General features: G+C 36.7%; 8 protein-coding genes across 8 annotated transcripts; 2 read left to right on the top strand and 6 right to left on the bottom strand.

Annotated features, from left to right (window-relative positions):
- The first annotated feature begins 95 nt into the window (after positions 1-95).
- AT1G18550 (ATP binding microtubule motor family protein) lies at positions 96-3,242 on the top strand. Its single transcript, NM_101713.5, has 6 exons — positions 96-1,010; positions 1,098-1,371; positions 1,478-1,528; positions 1,621-1,713; positions 1,821-2,879; positions 2,995-3,242. The coding sequence occupies exons 1-6, from the start codon at positions 343-345 to the stop codon at positions 3,025-3,027; spliced, it is 2,178 nt and encodes a 725-aa protein (NP_173290.4). The 5' UTR covers positions 96-342; the 3' UTR covers positions 3,028-3,242.
- A 2,860-nt stretch (positions 3,243-6,102) lies between these two features.
- AT1G18540 (Ribosomal protein L6 family protein) lies at positions 6,103-8,044 on the top strand. The gene is made up of 4 exons (NM_101712.4): positions 6,103-6,391; positions 6,601-6,707; positions 6,796-6,977; positions 7,080-8,044. The coding sequence occupies exons 1-4, from the start codon at positions 6,135-6,137 to the stop codon at positions 7,233-7,235; spliced, it is 702 nt and encodes a 233-aa protein (NP_173289.1). The 5' UTR covers positions 6,103-6,134; the 3' UTR covers positions 7,236-8,044.
- AT1G18530 (EF hand calcium-binding protein family) lies at positions 7,427-8,060 on the bottom strand (the record flags this gene model as incomplete). The annotated part of the gene is made up of 1 exon (NM_101711.2): positions 7,427-8,060. The coding sequence occupies exon 1, from the start codon at positions 7,898-7,900 to the stop codon at positions 7,427-7,429; it is 474 nt and encodes a 157-aa protein (NP_173288.1). The 5' UTR covers positions 7,901-8,060.
- A 289-nt stretch (positions 8,061-8,349) lies between these two features.
- TET11 (tetraspanin11) lies at positions 8,350-9,777 on the bottom strand. Its single transcript, NM_101710.3, has 2 exons — positions 9,126-9,777; positions 8,350-8,813 (listed from the first exon to the last, which is right to left on the bottom strand). Exons 1-2 carry the CDS (start codon positions 9,630-9,632, stop codon positions 8,505-8,507), a joined length of 816 nt encoding a protein of 271 aa, NP_564056.1. The 5' UTR covers positions 9,633-9,777; the 3' UTR covers positions 8,350-8,504.
- Positions 9,778-10,592: 815 nt separating this feature from the next.
- Positions 10,593-11,418, bottom strand: TET16 (tetraspanin; the record flags this gene model as incomplete). Its single annotated transcript, NM_101709.2, has 2 exons — positions 10,593-10,892; positions 10,972-11,418. 2 exons carry the CDS (start codon positions 11,416-11,418, stop codon positions 10,593-10,595), a joined length of 747 nt encoding a protein of 248 aa, NP_173286.2.
- Positions 11,419-11,602: 184 nt separating this feature from the next.
- MAML-4 (methylthioalkylmalate synthase-like 4) lies at positions 11,603-15,717 on the bottom strand. The gene is made up of 12 exons (NM_101708.3): positions 14,624-15,717; positions 14,320-14,533; positions 14,140-14,220; positions 13,703-13,795; positions 13,498-13,584; positions 13,294-13,394; positions 13,038-13,071; positions 12,876-12,950; positions 12,531-12,614; positions 12,306-12,440; positions 12,076-12,221; positions 11,603-11,954 (listed from the first exon to the last, which is right to left on the bottom strand). Exons 1-12 carry the CDS (start codon positions 15,334-15,336, stop codon positions 11,822-11,824), a joined length of 1,896 nt encoding a protein of 631 aa, NP_173285.2. The 5' UTR covers positions 15,337-15,717; the 3' UTR covers positions 11,603-11,821.
- An 86-nt stretch (positions 15,718-15,803) lies between these two features.
- AT1G18490 (2-aminoethanethiol dioxygenase, putative (DUF1637)) lies at positions 15,804-18,163 on the bottom strand. The gene is made up of 5 exons (NM_101707.4): positions 17,372-18,163; positions 16,797-16,948; positions 16,544-16,712; positions 16,265-16,465; positions 15,804-16,173 (listed from the first exon to the last, which is right to left on the bottom strand). Exons 1-5 carry the CDS (start codon positions 17,565-17,567, stop codon positions 16,043-16,045), a joined length of 849 nt encoding a protein of 282 aa, NP_564055.1. The 5' UTR covers positions 17,568-18,163; the 3' UTR covers positions 15,804-16,042.
- AT1G18486 (uncharacterized protein) lies at positions 17,930-18,286 on the bottom strand (the record flags this gene model as incomplete). Its single annotated transcript, NM_001123833.1, has 1 exon — positions 17,930-18,286. One exon carries the CDS (start codon positions 18,284-18,286, stop codon positions 17,930-17,932), a length of 357 nt encoding a protein of 118 aa, NP_001117305.1.
- Between the last annotated feature and the right edge of the window lie 68 nt (positions 18,287-18,354).

Genomic DNA, 18,354 nt, shown 5'->3' with positions numbered 1-18,354 from the left:
AATTTATGAAAAAAGCAATTATGTTCCCAATCGCACACCTGTCACTTATATTAAAAAACAATATTAACTGGGCCCAAAAAAAAGCTATTTATGACCGTTACAATAAAGTTTCAAAAAACTCTCATTTTTTTTTCTTAATTTGCGTTTAATCTAAAGAGTGGAAAATAGCAAGCAATTAATCTACACTCTCTCAAAGCTTTTTCATTTTGACCAACACACACTTCTCCAGTCCAATCAACGGCGTTTGATCAATCATATATTTCAACTCTAAAGATCTTCTTCTTTGCTGGGTTTTGTATTTTGGATGGTGAGAAAATCTTAGATTCTGAAGAACGAAAAAAGATGCCGGTATCTACTCGATCTAAGGTGATGAAACAGGAGCGAAACGAGCAAGAGAACACAAATCTGAATCTTCCGTTGAGAAATCCACATCAAGGGTTGAAGGAAAAGATGAGAGCTTTGACTCTCTTGTACGAGCAGCAAAAGAGAGCCTCTTTCTCTCTCAGGAACCCTAATCATAATCAGTCTCCGAAACCTGAAGATCAGAGATTCAAGACTCAGCTGCTTGATTCTTCCAAGAAAGGAGACAGATTTCATCGCCTGGACGGTAAAGATTCTACCTTTGTTGAAGAAGATACCAAAGAGAACAATGTATTTGAAGCAGATCGGATTTTTGGGGTTAGTTCGGTTCCTGTTAAGCCTAGTGGTGTGATTAGGAAGCTTTCAATGGGTAATGGAGCTAGAAACGTTTCGGAAGCTGAGAAATTGGAGAGTCTTAATGCTTCTGTGAGTCGGATTTTGGTGTTTGTTAGGCTTAGACCAATGGGGAAAAAGGAAAGAGAGAATGGGTCAAGGTGTTGTGTCAAGGTTTTGAATAAAAGAGATGTTTACCTAACGGAGTTTACGAATGAGAATGATTACCTTAGGCTTAAGAGGCTCCGTGTTCGTCATTTCACTTTTGATTCTTCATTTCCTGAAACTACCACACAACAAGAGGTTTATTCCACCACGTAAGTGTAATTCAACCATATTGCCTTGAATAATGGATCTTTTGATTAGCATTGTTCTTAGATGTCTTTCCCTTTTGATTTATTCAGAACAGGAGATCTTGTTGAAGCAGTTCTTGAAGGAAGAAATGGTTCAGTTTTCTGCTACGGTGCTACGGGAGCAGGCAAGACTTATACGATGTTAGGGACAATGGAGAATCCAGGTGTAATGGTTCTAGCAATCAAAGATTTGTTTGCTAAAGTTAGACAGAGAAGCTTAGATGGGAACCATGTTGTTCATCTTTCTTATCTTGAGGTTTATAATGAAACTGTTAGAGATTTGCTTTCACCTGGTAGACCTCTCATTCTCCGTGAAGATAAGCAGGTAAACATAAAACTGACATTACATTTTGTCTCTTTGAGCTTTAGATAAGAATTAAGAACACAATGGTCTCATTCGTTTTCATTTCTCTGAATGTGAACGAAAACAGGGAATTGTGGCTGCTGGTCTCACTCAATATAGAGCTTACTCAACAGATGAGGTTTCTTCTTGTAATCTATACATTTTCCATTTTTAATGATCTTGAAAAACAAAAGCTAATATATAAGATTTGTTTGTTATGGTTTATTGCAGGTTATGGCTTTGCTTCAAAGGGGAAATCAAAACAGAACTACCGAGCCTACTCGTTGCAATGAAACATCTTCTCGCTCACATGCCATCCTTCAGGTTAGAATTTGCATTCTTCTCAGTTTCATATTGTGTCAAATCAATAGTGTATCATCGACTTTGAGGCCAGGAATGTCTTAGGTTGATCTTTTGTTGCGGTTCTCTAGGTAATAGTGGAGTATAAGACTAGAGATGCTTCCATGAATATCATCAGCCGGGTAGGAAAGCTATCTCTCATTGATCTTGCGGGTTCTGAAAGAGCGCTAGCAACTGATCAAAGGACGCTCAGATCACTGGAAGGTGCAAACATAAACAGATCACTTCTTGCATTAAGTAGTTGCATTAACGCGCTTGTGGAAGGCAAGAAACATATTCCTTACAGAAACTCAAAGCTCACACAACTACTCAAAGACTCACTAGGCGGCTCGTGTAACACGGTGATGATTGCTAATATAAGTCCAAGCAGTCAATCTTTTGGTGAAACACAAAACACTCTCCATTGGGCTGATCGAGCCAAGGAGATTCGTGTGAAGGAATGTGAAGTAAATGAAGAGGTGGTTCAAGTGGGTGAAGAAGAAGGAGCTGATCAGGCTAAGCTTTTGTTAGAACTTCAAAAAGAGAATAGTGAATTGCGTGTCCAGCTAGCAAAGCAGCAGCAAAAGCTTTTGACTCTACAAGCAGAGAACATAGCCGCTGCTAATAACAACAACAACATTTCTCTGACACCTCCATCAATCTCATCTCTTATGACTCCACCGTCTGCATTAACAGCTCAGCAGAAGAAGAAACCAAGGCATTCGTTGTTATCAGGGACATGTTTCACACCAGAATCATTGAAAAGGACAAAAGCAGAAGAAGCTGTGAAGGAACTTCAGCTGACTGTTAAGGCATTGAAGATGGAGATGGAGAGAATGAAGAGGGAACATGGTTTGCAGATGAAGAAGCAAAAAGACGAATTAATGAAAGATCTTTGTAGTAGAAAGAGCGAGAAAACTCCAGAAAGATGCAAAGAAACAAGGAGGATTGTCACAAGAGGGAGCTTGAGACCAAAGGAGAAGGAAAAGGAACTGAAAAGTCCGAGTCATCGGTTTGCATCTCCAGTTGCAGCAGCTAAAAAGAGAAGCTTTTGGGACATAACCGTTGCTAATACTAGTCCTGCGTTGGATAGAAGGAAAACGAGAAGCCACGGTCTTGTTCATCAAGAAGCTCCTTCAAAACTGCTTCAGGTAACTTTACTACAATGATGCTATAATCAAAACACTCTAAAACAGTGAAGTTGTTCATCAAGAAGATTCTGTGTACATACACTTCACTAATATGCTTGTTTGGTTTTTGGTGCAGCCCGGGTTTGCTCGTCCACACATGAAGCATTAACATGTTTGAAGACAGATCAGATCTGATGTTGTCTCTTTACTACATTTATTTTTTTGTTTGTTTCCTCCACTATTTTCTAACATCTGTATTCTATAGGAATATACATGACAATCACACAATTATTTTCTCCTTTTCACTAATTTTATTTTTACTATTATTTCATCATTTAGCAATGCCTCTTTCACTGTTTTTCTTCTTTTAAATTTATAAGTTAGTGTCTTTATTTTTTAAACGTAAATGTTAAAAAAAATACTTTTATGTCACAAATGTTAAAATATTCTAAACAAGGATGATATGCACTAAAAATATCTATGAACCATTTTGTCTTATTGTTCTCTTGTAATTTATTTTCTTAATATGTAGATTTATTTAGTGTATCATATAAGATAGTAAAATACATGAATATGTTTTTTTTAAAAATAAGCATAGTTAACAAAATAAAAAATTACACAAAATTATTTGTTTTTAACAGAATTATTTGCATGCCACTAGAAACCCATATCAAACCATTAAGGGTAGGGAAGGACGCTATGCAGAGGTGCAATTCACATCGGAGAACCATGCAGCCAAGATTGTTCAGCTAGCCCGTCTATCTTACAATAGAAACAAGCTAAAGGTTTATAATTTGGAGTTAGATCTCTGCCGTGAGGATAGAGCTACAGTTGAAAACATGATTGAGTTGAGGAAAAGTTTATTTCGGATACCAAACTACGCGGAAATATTCTAGTGGCTAAGGCGGGGTGTTTCCTCTCTGGGAATATGCCAAACTATTAGAGTTATTTTGAAAAATTATTCACCTCTCCCTAAACTGGGAAGCAATTCCTTATCGAATAAAGTTTCATTTTGGAAACATTAGAGTAGCGATGTTGCATTAAACCCATATAAGGCCCATTAGGTTTTATTTTTGCCGCTATCGTCCTTATATTTAAAAACTTTCGACTGTCAATTAGGGTTTACGCCACTAAGAGATGCTGGCGGCAAAACAGAGAACTCCCAAAATTAATATAGAAACTTTATTTTAAAATATATAATATATAAAATTTTGTATGTTGTAGCATGGGTCGAGATACATATGGTTTTATATGGTTTTAATTTATATAAAATAAAAAAACTGTACAAACCAATCGTAACCAAATCGAATTACATACAGTTTCTATATGGTTTTAGTTTTTATAAAACCAAAACTAAACCTAACCGAAACCAAACCAAACCAAAAAAATTGTACCCCTATCCCTATAACAAGTAAATATTTGTATTATGTATAGAATGATTAAAATTGTATTATAAAACAGACAATAATCCAACTTTAAATAAATATTTAAAAATTAATTTTTCTCCGTGCTAAACCAAAACAGATTATGATCTAGTGTATACTTTATGATTCTTTTTCTTATACTTACGTTTGGTGTCGTGTATTGTGTTTTTTAAAGCTATATAATACGTATAAGATATAATTGTAACTCTTACTTTATGTATTATATGATGATTCAAAACAATTTAAAAAGTTAAACAAATATGATAGAAAAGTCATAATTTTAAACTTTAATCAAATATTCTAAGTTTTAACTATGTATATTGTTAAATATGAAATATCCGGTGTAAGAGTTGGATTAAATATAACTTATCCAACAAAATTTTTATGAACAAAATTGTTTAACGGGATGGATACCATTTTTATCAAGAAAACACTTTTACTTACCCGCCAAATAGTAAGTACAAAAATACTTCATGTAAGGCCCAATGTTTTGCAATAAAAACACTTTGGTACTAAAAATATCGAGACCCCCATATTAAAGTTTTCTAAACCATATAAGGGCCCATTAGGTTTTTTATTTTCTGCTATCTAAAAGCTCAATTTAGGGTGTTTAGAGCTACAATGGATGGAGTTGAGGAAAGTTTACTTCGGATACCAAACTACGTCGGAAATATTCTAGTGGCTAAGGCGGGGTGTTTCCTCTCTAGGAAGATGCCAAACTATTGGAGTTAGTTTGAAAAATATTCACCTCTCCCTGAACTGGGAAGCAAATCCTTATCGAATGGAGTTTTCTTTTGGAAGCATTAGAGTAGCAGTGTTGAATTAAACCCATATAAGGCCCATTAGATTTTATTTTTGCCGGTATCGTCCTTATATTTAAAAGCTTTCGACTGTCAATTAGGGTTTACGCCACTAAGAGATGCCGACGGCAAAACAGAAAAATCCCAAAATTAATATATAAATTTTATTTTAAAATATATAATATATAAAATTTTGTATGTTGTAGCATGGGTCGAGATACATATGGTTTTATATGGTTTTAATTTATATAAAATAAAAAATTGTACAAACCAATCGTAACCAAATCGAATTACATATAGTTTCTATATGGTTTTAGTTTTTATAAAACCAAAACTAAACCTAACTGAAACCAAACCAAACCAAAAAAATCATACCCCTATCCCTATAACAAGTGAATATTTGTATTATGTATAGAATGATTAAAATTGTATTATAAAACAGACAATAATCCAACTTTAAATAAATATTTAAAAAATAAATTTTTCTCCGTGCTAAACAAATACAGATTATGATCTAGTGTATACTTTATGATTCTTTTTCTTATGCTTATGTTTGGTGTCGTGTATTGTGTTTTTTTAAAGCTATATAATACGTATAAGATATAATTGTAACTCTTATTTTATGTATTATATGATGATTCAAATCAATTTAAAAAGTTAAATAAATATGATAAAAAAGTCATAATTTTAAACTTTAATCAAATCTTCTAAGTTCTAATTATGTATATTGTTAAATATGAAATATCCGGTATAAGAATTGGATTAAATATAACTTATCCAACAAAATTTTTATGAACAAAATTGTTTAACGGGATAGATATCATTTTTATCAAAAAAACACTTTTACTTACCTGCCAAATAGTAAGTACAAAAATACTTCATTTAAAGCCCAATATTTTGCAATAACACACTTTTGCACTAGACCCCCATATGAAGCCCATATTAAAGTATTCTAGACCATAAGGGCCCATTAGGTTTTTACTTTCTGCTATATAAAAGCTCAATCTAGGGTTTATGTCTCTGATAGATTTTACACCACCGAAGCCGAAAAAATGCCGGCGGCGAAGAGGACTCCCAAGGTTAACCGTAACCCTGACCTAATCAGGGGAGTTGGAAAATATTCGAGGTCTCAGATGTACCACAAGAGAGGTTTGTGGGCTATCAAGGCCAAGAACGGTGGCGTTTTCCCTCGTCACGATGCTCAGCCAAAGGTCGACGCTCCGGTTGAGAAGCCTGCCAAGTTTTATCCGGCGGAAGACGTCAAGAAGCCGCTTGTTAACAGACGCAAGCCTAAGCCTACCAAGCTAAAGTATTTATCCATCTTCTTCTTCGATTGGTTTTTAATTTTCATTTGAGTTTGATTCCGCTAGATCTAGTATTAGAATGGTTTTGGATCTACTGGTGATATAAGAGAGACCATACAAATTGTTAGGATTTTTAGAAATGTAGGATTCCTAGAGATTATGGCTATGCTTCATTTTTGATATGAATATGGTTTTGTTTATCTCTGTGTTGCAGAGCCAGCATCACTCCAGGAACTGTGTTGATCATTCTTGCTGGTAGATTCAAGGGTAAGAGAGTTGTCTTCCTCAAGCAACTTTCTTCTGGTTTGCTTCTTGTAACAGGTGAACTCTTATCTCTCGATGGTGTTGGTTTGATTGTTCAATTTGGAACCTATGTTAATGTTTGTCTTTGTTGATTTGGTCATTTCAGGACCATTCAAGATTAATGGTGTTCCATTGAGACGTGTTAACCAAGCCTATGTGATTGGAACCTCCACAAAGATTGACATTTCTGGAGTCAACACTGAGAAATTCGATGACAAGTATTTTGGAAAGGTTGCTGAGAAGAAGAAGAAGAAAACAGAAGGCGAATTCTTCGAAGCTGAGAAAGAGGTATACAATCATCTTATGGATATTTGGTTTTATCCAAAAATGGTTATTATGTGTTTTCTTGTCTTTGTACCATTACCTAATTGAAAACTTTGGGTTGAACAGGAGAAGAAGGAGATCCCACAGGAGAAGAAGGAAGACCAGAAAACCGTTGATGCTGCTCTGATCAAATCCATTGAAGCTGTCCCAGAGCTCAAGGTTTACCTTGGAGCCAGGTTCTCATTGAGTCAAGGAATGAAACCACATGAGCTTGTTTTCTAGATTTCGTATTGTTTCTCAAATTTTAAGAATATCTGTTTCCCTGAGTATTTTCATCTTTAATCGTCCTTGGATCTTAAAGACTATTTTCTCTGATTTTATATATCAAATTTTCGAGCAATCTAGCTTTAAGACCTGGTGTTATGAATTCGATTTTCTATAAAAATGAATAAATGAAAAAGCATAAGAAATGATCACGAATTAATTTTTAATCCAAAGTAATCAACAGCAGATTTTGCCATAATTGAAGCAAACTCTCCAAAGCTTATAACACCATCACCATTTGTATCAGCTTCTTTGATCATCTCCGTTAATTCTTTATACGTTAATGGTTGACCCATCTTGGCCATTGCTCCTGCAAGCTCAGCCGCACTTATGAACCCGTTACCGTCTCTATCGAACGATTTGAAAATCTCGAGTAATTGCTCGGAATTGATTAGGACCTCTTCGTTAAGATCAGGAAGAATTGTACCAACGAGCTCATCGAATTCGACAAAACCGTTGCCGTTTGAGTCCATGCTAGCTAACAAAACATGGATTTGATCGCCGGAAGGTTTGAGACCGAGTGACCGGAGAAGTGCCGCGAGTTCTAAGATTGTTAAGCTTCCGTCTGCGTCCATGTCGAACCGGTCGAAAATGTCTTTAAGTTGTCTTATCTGATCCTCCATTTTTTCTTTCTTTCTTTAGCAACACAAATAAAAATCGATTAATCAATGTTGGCGACGAGAGAGATTGATGAGACAAGAGGTTATGATTGTCAATGAAGGGTGTGCCAGAAAGGAGATTTAAGATTGAAGTTTTGTTTCTTTTTGAGCACGTAGAATTTAGAATTCTGGATCTTTTCTATGTTTTAATGTTTTGTTTGTTCTTTTCTTTTTCGTTGGTTTGTTAATGGTTGCTGATAAAAATAGATAAGACCACATATTTTTTTTTTGTTTGAGTTAGATTGGTACTGCTATTGAAATGTGAAAATTCATAATGATTCTTTTTGCCTTTTTGGTAAAGAAAATCATATTGATTGTGGTGAAACAAAAACATGACATTGTCCTAAGAAACATAAAGATAATTAGAATTGTGACTAAATATGTGAAGCATAAGATTTAAAATAAAATTAAATGCCAATGGTTACGACTAGTGAAATGTGATAAATTCATGATAATTGTTGAGAAACAGAACATGACATTGTCCAAAGAAAACAAAAGATAATTAACTTAAAAAACCAAACAAACTAAGAAAACAGAAAAACACAAGAAACTGAAATTGAGTTGTTGATCAGACAGAATCACTTTTCCTAGCCGTCCGATTGTTACGACGAGCACAGCAACCGCAGGAATAGACGGTTATGAGGAGAATGAGGAGACAAATGTTGAAAACAAGAAGATTCCTCCACTTCTCTCTTATGTTCGCTAACACACCCGCTTTGCATGCGTTGCAGTTGAAACATAACTCTGTTTGCACGTTGCTCCACGTACCACAGTCCCCGTTTTCCGCAACTGCCGTTTCGTTTTTGCTCGGCGGTATCCAGAACGTCGCGTTTCTGAACTCGAAGTTGCAATCCGATGGTGGCTTACAACAACCTGACTGCTCATACACAATCAATACTTGAGTTACACAACCCATTATGAACAATAAATTTAACGGCTTAACATATAAGTGTTATCTTAGTTCGGCTAAAAATTGTCTTGCTTTTGTTACTATATGCAAAAACTTAACAATGAAATTTAATCATACTAAGAACGATGAAATGAACCTAGACTATTTTTTATTGATTTGTCTTTACATATATATATACTAAAGAAAGCAAAAGCTTTGATTGGTCTTCCCTTTACTATATTTATACAAAAATATCAACAAAGAAATATGTTCATACAGAAAATCGATCCAAAACAATACCTGGATGGGAGACAAGTTCTTGTGATAAAACGCATCAGCGATCTGACTAACACGACCATCACTCAAATCATCACAAACGTTAGCCTCAGCCAAACAAGACCTTATCCCAACCCATCTCTTCCCACCAACGAACCCATTAAGCCACGTCGAGAAATCCACCGTCCGGTACTCTTTATACCCTCGACCGGACACCACACGACCGGCTCCTTTGTTGGTCACAAAGAAGAGAAATATGGAGAAAATCATCAATGCAACAATGCCCCCAAACAATATGATCAAGTAGGAAACCATTGCCAAATTCTCCTTGAAACAAGATCCAATCACTCCGAGCAAAGACACCAAGAAGAGGATGAGTCCGGTCGTGAGAAGTGGTATCCGAATGGCAGATTCACAATCAGTGACGCCTTGGTGAACGAACATGTAAATCGAATAACCAATGGCCGAAGCGCCCACTAACATCACCAATGTGTTTGCTAGACCAACCATGAAATTGCTAACTCGAAACATTTTTGGAAATTTGCTTTCTCCAAATGATAAACTCGATTAACCTGATCGGATTTTAAATAGATACGGAGAGGGAGAGAGTGTTTTTTTGTTGTTGTTTGAATTTGATAATTATGTTTCGTAACGTTTTTAGTGTGTGTGTGTGTTTTTAAGTGTGTGGAGTCGTGGTTATTGGGGAAAGAGGGAAACGGTTGCTTTTTTGGTAGTGGGTTGATGATATTAGTGGAGATTATTAGCCATTGGTTTTAGAGATCGTGTGGGGGTTAAGAAGATCCTTTAGTTTAGAGGAAGTCGTTTAATTAGATTTTGACTAGGTCTTACTGCCACGTAACTAAGACTAATAATTAAACTGTCACTCGACTTTTTAAACATTGAATTTAATAAGAATTTATTGAGTACGAGATTGTTGGGAAAATTACATATAGGTTTATGTTAATTTTATTTTTAAATAAAAATGCATATTAATTCATATTTTTGTTACTTGGAAAAGGAAAAAACAAACTAAATAAGTAAATATATGAATAATAATATGTTGTGAAAAAACGTTTTTCAAGGATAAAACTCAAATTCGTGGGGGGTTTATAATATTCGTTAAGAATTGATGGAAGAAAATCCAAAAATTTATTATTGCATGGGTAAATAACACAACCATTTTATACCCTGGTGACATCTAGGAGATTTTCTTCTTATTTTGATCTTAACTTACAAGATTGATGAAATTAGTGGAATTCCAAAACGCATCTCACGTGACAAAATAACTACTTCTGGTGATAGCTCTGGTTTAGTCAGAATAGATTATAGATACCAAACATTTGGTGTATCCGAGTATTTACTTTAAAAGACTCTTCCTCCATCGTTAAGATTAGAAAAAAGAAAGAAAAAGGTGTTAGTTAATATTGAAGAAAACTAATGAGAAACTAGAATTAAATATATATCATGTACATTTGATATGGAAAAATGAAATCAAGAATAATAGCCCCTATAATCATCAGGTTCATCGAAAGTATCCATAATGGACCTGGAAATGGCGAGGCTGAGACAAACGAGAAAGAGGGCAGGATAAGAGAACATGGAGAGATATTTCCATTGATGAACAATGGCTTTTAAGATGCTCATCTGGCAACCTCTGCAACTGAGACAGTATTCGTAAGAACATTCTTCCGGAACATGGTTCTCTACGTGTTGATGTTTCCAACTCCATTCTCCTGGTTGCCCGAACATTGTCGTCACTCCACATCCTCTTGGTTGCGCGCAGCAATACCTCTATATATATCATCATTGTTAGAGAATTGATCTTTTATTACGAATGAATCAGGATGAGGTGACATAATTAAGTACTTACCCAAACATTGCTGTTTTGGCTGGCATTGAAGTTACAGTCATGGTTATGAATGATGCACTCCGTGACTTTTGCAAGTTTACTTTCAGGGACTAGCCTGCCTACCAATTGCTTGGCGGTTCGCTTTTCCTCAGCCGGGTTCTTGGCGATTCCAAAGGTTGTGTTGTAGATGAAACACTTTAAAGAGTAGCCACCAAGGACAATGCTTACGAATATCATTGCATAGATGTAGATTGTGAACATACGTTTTGAGTGACAACAGATTGCGTAAAGAGCAAACTGAGGAATCACCAGCAAGAGCAAACCAATGACGACGAAACTGCCATCCGTTTCTCGGATACATTTCGAGACTGTTTTTCTGTAATATAAACCTGTTCCCGTCATTGTTAAGCCTATGCATATAAGGATTATGGTCGCCATTGTTAAGAACCCTGTTCGTATCTCTGACATTTTTTGCAAATCAGGAAATCTAAAATGACTCGTAGAGTATATGATGTTTTGACTTGTGTGATATATGAAGAGGTTGTAACAAAGAGACAAGGAATCAAGAACAGAGAGGTATCAGTTTTGTTTTTGAGTTTTAAGACCTTAGTTTAGTCTAAAGACAGCTTTTTGAAATAGGTTAAAACTGTTTAACGGTTGGTTTTTATTCCTTATTCTAAAACCATTATTTCTAAAAATAGAGATTCAAGTTAAATCAAGATATATATAGTACACCAAACTCTTTTGACATGCAACTTCGATAAACAACAAGCAAACTCCGAAACTCCAGTTATTACCAAACTATGTACTTGAAAATAAAAGAACCTAACTTCTGTCTGACTTTTTGGTATTTGCCGGAAAGATTTTTAATTCAGGCAGCGACTCTGTTTTTTTGGGAAGGGATTTTTGTGGCGGAGTTTTCTTTGAAGTCCATCATTTTGTTCAAAGCTCCAACATAAGCTTTGACGCTTGACACCACAATATCCATTCCTGCTCCAGTTCCACTGCCAAACACAAGACAACCGGTTTGGTGTTATAATACAAGCAAGAATCAACAAGAAACAATAAACTTCGCAGATAAATCGATCCGGTTTGAATGAGATATGGGGCAAAAGAGGATTTTACCTAAAGGTTCTTTGAACCTCTTCACCAGTTATTGCGTTTGTAGATGAGTATTTGTTGCTTCCACGGATAAGAACTCTTGTGGTTGCGATGGCATCAATGCCTTCTGTTACTGCATTCATTGAGTACTCAAGCAGAGTAGCCGGTTCCTAAAGGGGGAAAAAGGTTTTCAATAAGCGATGACCCACTGGTGAGTTATTTGTAGATGAGAGCCTCAGCGGTATAAACAGTACCTTTACGATAAGATCTACTGCCTTGTAAGCTGAATCCACAGGCCCAGTTCCAATAGAACAAGCGACATGTTCTTTGCCATCAGCGTCAGCAAGTTTTACAGTTGCTGTTGAAAGCCCGAGAGTTCCACAAGTTATCTGCATTCCACTTTTAAGTACCATGAGAATTGGATAAAGACAATGAACAAGAAAAAAGAGTAAGAAAGCACATTATGATCCCAATTTCACCTGAATGTCCAGGAGTTTCCACACGGCTTCTGGCTGGAAAACTTCATCAGATACTAAAGCTATTATGTCCGCATCAGTAACTCTCTGGATCAGCAAGGGAACATATACGATCAGAAGACATTACATTAACAAATCAAGAGCACTAGAAAATAGAAAGAGTAATCCTCTACACATCCTAAGTTTATGCAGCCAGAACTAAGGAAACAAAGTACATTCCAAATTAGCCACGGAGACTCAAGTCTTATAGGTCTAACAAAGCTTTCAAAATGGCTGCGAAGCTTTTATTTGGAATTGAAAACGCAAGTTAGGTTTCCGAGGAAATACACAATAACCAAAAGCAACTACCTTTTTCTGCTCAGCCACGGTTTTGAAGCGCCAGAAAATGGTACTTAGCTGTTCATCATCTAATTGATAACCAAGCTGGAAATGTACAAAAGATAAGAGAACATTAGTGTCTCCCACAAAGATGGCAATACAAGTATTTGTATGTGTAAGATTGCTGTGCACCTCAGTCAAACGGTCTTTCAGCGCATGACGCCCACTGCATAATATATATCCAAGCAAAAGTAGAGACCAACAGTTAGACTTCTGGTTTCAAACACATATGTAGTGTACACTAGCTTATAAATTGGAAAAAAAAAATGACGCCTAATAACGTCTCGAAATTATCAGCATATCCACCAATTACAGTCTAGTTGCATTGTCTGAACAAGAAAAGGACAAATTACAGGCAAAACAGACTAAACAAGAATAACTTTCATACCTAAGCTTCCCCAAGACAATGCCAGCATCATTTGATCGTTCAAGTCCAATTTCTTCGGGACATATAATTTCATATGTACCCTTGTGTTTCAGCATTCCATCCTAAAAATGTAAAAGAGTCATTTAAGTTCAACAAGAACAATAATCATGAAGAAAAGAGGACCGTTAGGCACTAGACTGAAAGAGTGAACATGCAAATATTAACCTGGTGAATTCCACTTTCATGCGCAAAGGCATTCGCTCCTACAATAGCCTTATGAGGTTGTGTCTGCATCCCAGTGTACTCCTCTACCTGAGAAAACAAGCCACTAGTTATGAGACAGCTTATGTGGAAATCTACAAACTTTTTCCTCTTAAGAAAAAGTAATATTTGTTTTCACAATGTAAAGAATAAAGTTCAAAAGAGGTACCATCTTGCTTGTCATAACAATGTGCCGAGTATCAATTCCGGTAAATAGACCTCCTAATACATGATCTCCACGGCATTTTATGGCCATCACAACCTACACTTACACGAAAATCATCATGTAAGGATTATATATCCCATTGCAGCGTAAGCAGAAAATAAACTGAAAGTCTAAAACGCCTACCCTGAGACAATCTCACCCACATGTTCTTCTTCAGGTAATTATAGCCAAGGGCCAAGGCTATACTAAGACTCATTACTTAGACATTTGGCCTTTTAAAATCTTACTAGAGAATATTATTCCAGATATCTCACTGCTACTGATAATGAAAAGGTACTACTCGGTTCTACAGAATTGTCTTGCTCAGTAAGATCAAGCCCCAAAAAAGATTTCAATGCAGGAAAGGTTCACATGTCTTGACAAATTAATAAAACTCTGACCTCTTCCAGTGAAGCGTTTCCAGCTCTTTCACCAATTCCATTGATCGTCACTTCCATCTGCCTCGCACCTGCATGTGCCCCCTGAATTCAAAAAGGTAATCACACACACATTAGCATCACATATATTCACTGGTTTGAATCAGCTTAGTTGTTCCGAGTATAAAAAAAAAAAAGACATACAGATAAAGTGTTGGCCGTAGAGAGTCCAAGATCATTCTGACAATGTGTTGAGATGACAACATTTTCAATCCCCGGAGTATTGGCCTTTAAATCAGTAATCAGTTGACCAAACTCACTAGGCAAAGTTATACCAACAGTATCAGGTATGTTGAGAGTTGTTGCTCCTGCTTTTATCACTTCACCAAGAATCTCGTATAAGTACTCTCTCTCCGATCTACAGAACAAAAAAAAAAAACATTTTTCAATCATCACCATAAAAATAAAAGTACGAATCTTTACCAAGGAATCTTAATAAAAATCGAACCTTCCTGCATCTTCTGGACTGAACTCAACATCTTCGCACCCCAAGCTCCTCGCGAATCTAACCATACTCCTAGCGATTTCGATGACCTCTGCTTTGGTTTTCTTTAGTTTATACTCCAAATGTATATCACTAGTAGCTATAAAAGTATGAATCCTAGGCCGTTTAGCGTATTTCACAGCATCCCAAGCTCTCTCAATATCCTTCTTATTGCATCTAGAGAGTCCACAGATAACAGGAACATAACCATTCTCATCAACAGTGTTTCCAACTGTTTCAGCTATAGTCTTAACCGCTTCAAAATCATCCTTGGAAGCAGCAGGAAACCCAGCCTCGATGATGTCAACACCAAGTTTAGCTAGCTGACGAGCGATGTCAAGTTTTTCCTTGGAAGTAAGTGTAGCTCCTGGAGATTGTTCACCGTCACGGAGAGTAGTATCGAAGACGCGGACGTAGTTTGGATCGGAAATGCGGTTGGGGATGTATTCAGGACGGGGACGGCGAGGAGTGTGAGGTGGTAGTGGAGAAGGATCTGAGATTGAGCATGAGAGACGGAGGGTTTGACTTCGGAGGGAGATTGAACGGTGGTGAGATGGTTGGAAACGGAAAGAGGAGGAGATAGGTGTGGGTTTAGAGGAGAAGGTGGGAAGAAAAGAAGTGGTGGTGATTGTTGTTGATGAGTAGAGATTAGGGTTTCTCAGAAGCGAAGACGCCATTGAAGGAGAGGTCTCAGAGAGATAGAGAGATGAAGGTTTCAACGTGACGGTGGCGGCGGCTAAGTTTGATTCAGTAGTGCTAATCTTCTCGTCACTACTCTCTTCTCTTTATGTAAAAAATTGTTTTTTGTTTGACCCACGTGGAAAAATACCAAATTGGGATTAAAAATGATTTGACGACGACCATTGGGTAATTTGGTTCCTAATTTTAACGGTATATCGTCGTTACCCACGAGGAAGAAGAAGCAGAGTCAAACTGAAAAAACTGGAATTTAATTTTCAAATTCGGAGAAGAAGACAGTCTTATTGATTCAGCTGCATCACTGTTACACTCTTGCGGAAGATTTTATAGCGGGCACATTAGAATTCGTTTTTTTTTTCCCGCTGGATAATCGTAACGATCTTTTCCTCTACTTCTCTTCCGATTAAGTTGTGAAACAAAGAGACACTCTTAACAAAGTTGTGAAAGCTGTTATCAGTGATGTAAGCACAGATTCGAAATGAAATCTTAACATTTCTCATTGCCGATCTATTTGTAGTTTTCCGCAGTTTCATTTGCTTGAATGCGTGTGAGAACTGAGAAGTGGACATGGACTAAACAAAGAGTTCATCTTTAATCTGAAATCGTATTGATATCTTCTCCAGAAACTTATCTTGGAATGTTACAAGAGTTGCTCTACTTTGCTACAAAACAAACCACAAATATCTAGACTCTGATAGTTGGACCAGTATATGATCCGGGACGCATGTGAAGATCATCGGGCGTGTCAATCTGTACAAGCCATGCGTATTCGTCTTCCTTTCCTTCATCCACCTTCTTCATTCCGTTCTCCAATGCTATTATTATCAATCCAAAGAGAAAAAACGGTAAACGAAAACAGAGTAACATAATGTTCTTCTAAAGGCAAAAGAGAGAAAGTTTGCATACCGAAAGTGGAAAACGGATAGTCCATGTAGTAACTGCAACTCCTGCCAACACTTTCTTTGTAAGGAGGTGAGAGAATGTCGAGCACAGCACATGGAGTCAACGCAGTGAAGCAATGGAGATTGCCTCCAGTCTTTGGGTACAACGCCGGTATCTCAGACTGAGGCGTTATAACTTTGTCACTCACCAATTTCGCCAACCTTGCTGTTATACAAGTAGTTGCAAGAAGTCTTAATTATCAATGACACAAAGTGAAACCCAAGATGAGAAACTAACAATAACCTGGAAGAGAACCGGGGACGCCTTTATCTTGTGTGATAATACATGGAGGTTCGACCCAATCGTAAGCTTTAACATGAAGTGATCCATAGAGGATTTTACTAAACACAGCCATCTCTGGATGATCATGCAATGGGATCACTGAAGACGTTGGGAAGCAGAAAATACACATCTGAAGAAAGGACAAACAAACACTTGTGTTTTGAGATTTGTTGATTGATCAGCAGAAAGAATTCAGTATCAATCAAAGACTTACTGTAAAAGTATCACATTCATGAATGTCTAAGAATGTTATCGGTTGTGCCCATCGTCCTACTCTATTGAAACGGCTAACCCCAGAAACTCCATAGCCTCGATCATCGTCTTGAGATACCTCTTCAAGCCCAACATCTGCAGGACTAACTGAGTCTGCACACAAGAATGACCAAAAAACAAATCACACTTCTGCTTATAAAACAAACATTCCCCAAATTCTAACTTCAACTCTCACCACAATGAACCATAAAATCACTGATCCTAGTAGTCCCTCTATGAAGAATAGATTGATATATTAATATATGATATTTCTTCTCTAAAAATCCTAAATTTGCATCATGTATACATCAAAGTTACAAGATTTGCACTTCTCAGAGACTCTGACGATTTCAAATTGTGAATCTGCAATTGGCCAGATTTGGTGGATCAAATGAGTTTCCACATTTATTCAAATCCAACAAAACAACGTTAAACCCTTTAACTAGGTCACTGATTCGATCAAAACTAGCTGCAATTGCAATAACCCTATCGCAGTAGGAGAAAATCAAACAGAGACAAAAGAAGAAAGAAAAATACCCAACACAGAGCATAGCTTTTGGATAGCCATGGAAGCAGGAGAAGGAGCTTTGCCAGTGAAAGTCTCTTTGCAGAGGTCGTAAAGCTCTTGCACTTTGGGAGATTTCTCCTGATTCCTCGACGCCATGTAAATGTCTTTCTTGCTAACGAGATTCGACAAAACCTTTTCACCTGCCTTGAACAATCTCGACAACATTTTTTGTTTTTCTCTTCAAACTTTTTGTGTGTCGGTAATTGTTCGAATGTTCTTATCCGAGAGTGATTAACCTATGAGTTTAGTGGGGTGGGTCTCAATAACATGAGTAATGGATTCGGTAGCAAAAAGGAGAATAAATCTCTGATTTTTTACACATTCTTATGATATATTTTTATGGAATTGCTATTCATAAATTTCTGAAGTTAATTTTGCATAAAAACTGTTATTTGTAAGTTTTTGACTTTTGAGCATAATTTCTTTACTAATTGTGTCGTTTTAATTTGCATAATCTTTTTGACTTTCGGATGAAAACCTTAGCTAATTGTTAATAGACTAATATCACTAAAGACAATTATACTCTTTCAATGAAAAGCACAAGATAAACTAGACACGAGCTTCGAACCTCCCAACCATTTCTTCACAACATACTCTTTCACTTTCTTCTCGTCATTTCCAAACACATTACACATCGCCTTCACATAGTGAGATGGGAATTTTCCGGTTATCCTCACAGAGAACATGACGGCACGAGCCATGTCTCTGCACAACTTGTCCACAAGAAAGTCGAACTTTGATGTCTTGGGTTCGAGTGAAGAGCTTGGAGGTTGTGACCGGTTGATGTTTCTTTGTATGCAAGTTTCCTCAGGGTTCAAGGAAGAAGCAGAGATGGTGAAGATGGTCACAAACAAGAAGACAATGATGCTCATTGAACTCTTCATTGCGTCTTGCTTCTCTTCCTGTTTTTTGAGAAGTTAGAGAATGTGGATAGACGTTATATATAGTGAGG

The sequence above is a fragment of the Arabidopsis thaliana genome (assembly GCF_000001735.4).
Source record: "Arabidopsis thaliana chromosome 1 sequence".
Classification (NCBI taxonomy): Eukaryota; Viridiplantae; Streptophyta; class Magnoliopsida; order Brassicales; family Brassicaceae; genus Arabidopsis; species Arabidopsis thaliana.
The sequence above is the reverse complement of the archived record's forward strand: the minus strand, read 5'-3'. Positions and strand labels throughout refer to the sequence as shown.

Bases quoted from the DNA above. Each gene is read 5' to 3' on its own strand.
- AT1G18550 (NM_101713.5), top strand. From the start codon at position 343: ATGCCGGTATCTACTCGATCTAAGGTGATGAAACAGGAGCGAAACGAG. The intron at 1,011-1,097 runs GTAAGTGTAATT...TGATTTATTCAG, and splicing joins CAAGAGGTTTATTCCACCAC to AACAGGAGATCTTGTTGAAG. The intron at 1,714-1,820 runs GTTAGAATTTGC...GCGGTTCTCTAG, and splicing joins GCTCACATGCCATCCTTCAG to GTAATAGTGGAGTATAAGAC.
- AT1G18540 (NM_101712.4), top strand. From the start codon at position 6,135: ATGCCGGCGGCGAAGAGGACTCCCAAGGTTAACCGTAACCCTGACCTA. The intron at 6,392-6,600 runs GTATTTATCCAT...TCTGTGTTGCAG, and splicing joins CCTAAGCCTACCAAGCTAAA to AGCCAGCATCACTCCAGGAA. The intron at 6,708-6,795 runs GTGAACTCTTAT...TGGTCATTTCAG, and splicing joins TGGTTTGCTTCTTGTAACAG to GACCATTCAAGATTAATGGT.
- TET11 (NM_101710.3), bottom strand. From the start codon at position 9,632: ATGTTTCGAGTTAGCAATTTCATGGTTGGTCTAGCAAACACATTGGTG. The intron at 8,814-9,125 runs GTATTGTTTTGG...GTGTATGAGCAG, and splicing joins AGAACTTGTCTCCCATCCAG to TCAGGTTGTTGTAAGCCACC.
- MAML-4 (NM_101708.3), bottom strand. From the start codon at position 15,336: ATGGCGTCTTCGCTTCTGAGAAACCCTAATCTCTACTCATCAACAACA. The intron at 13,072-13,293 runs GTATGAAAGTTA...TATATTATGCAG, and splicing joins ATTGTCTTGGGGAAGCTTAG to TGGGCGTCATGCGCTGAAAG. The intron at 12,951-13,037 runs GTGCACAGCAAT...GTACATTTCCAG, and splicing joins TGAAAGACCGTTTGACTGAG to CTTGGTTATCAATTAGATGA.
- AT1G18490 (NM_101707.4), bottom strand. From the start codon at position 17,567: ATGTTGTCGAGATTGTTCAAGGCAGGTGAAAAGGTTTTGTCGAATCTC. The intron at 16,713-16,796 runs GTAAGTCTTTGA...TCCTTTCTTCAG, and splicing joins ATGAATGTGATACTTTTACA to ATGTGTATTTTCTGCTTCCC. The intron at 16,174-16,264 runs GTATGCAAACTT...TGATAATAATAG, and splicing joins CTATCCGTTTTCCACTTTCG to CATTGGAGAACGGAATGAAG.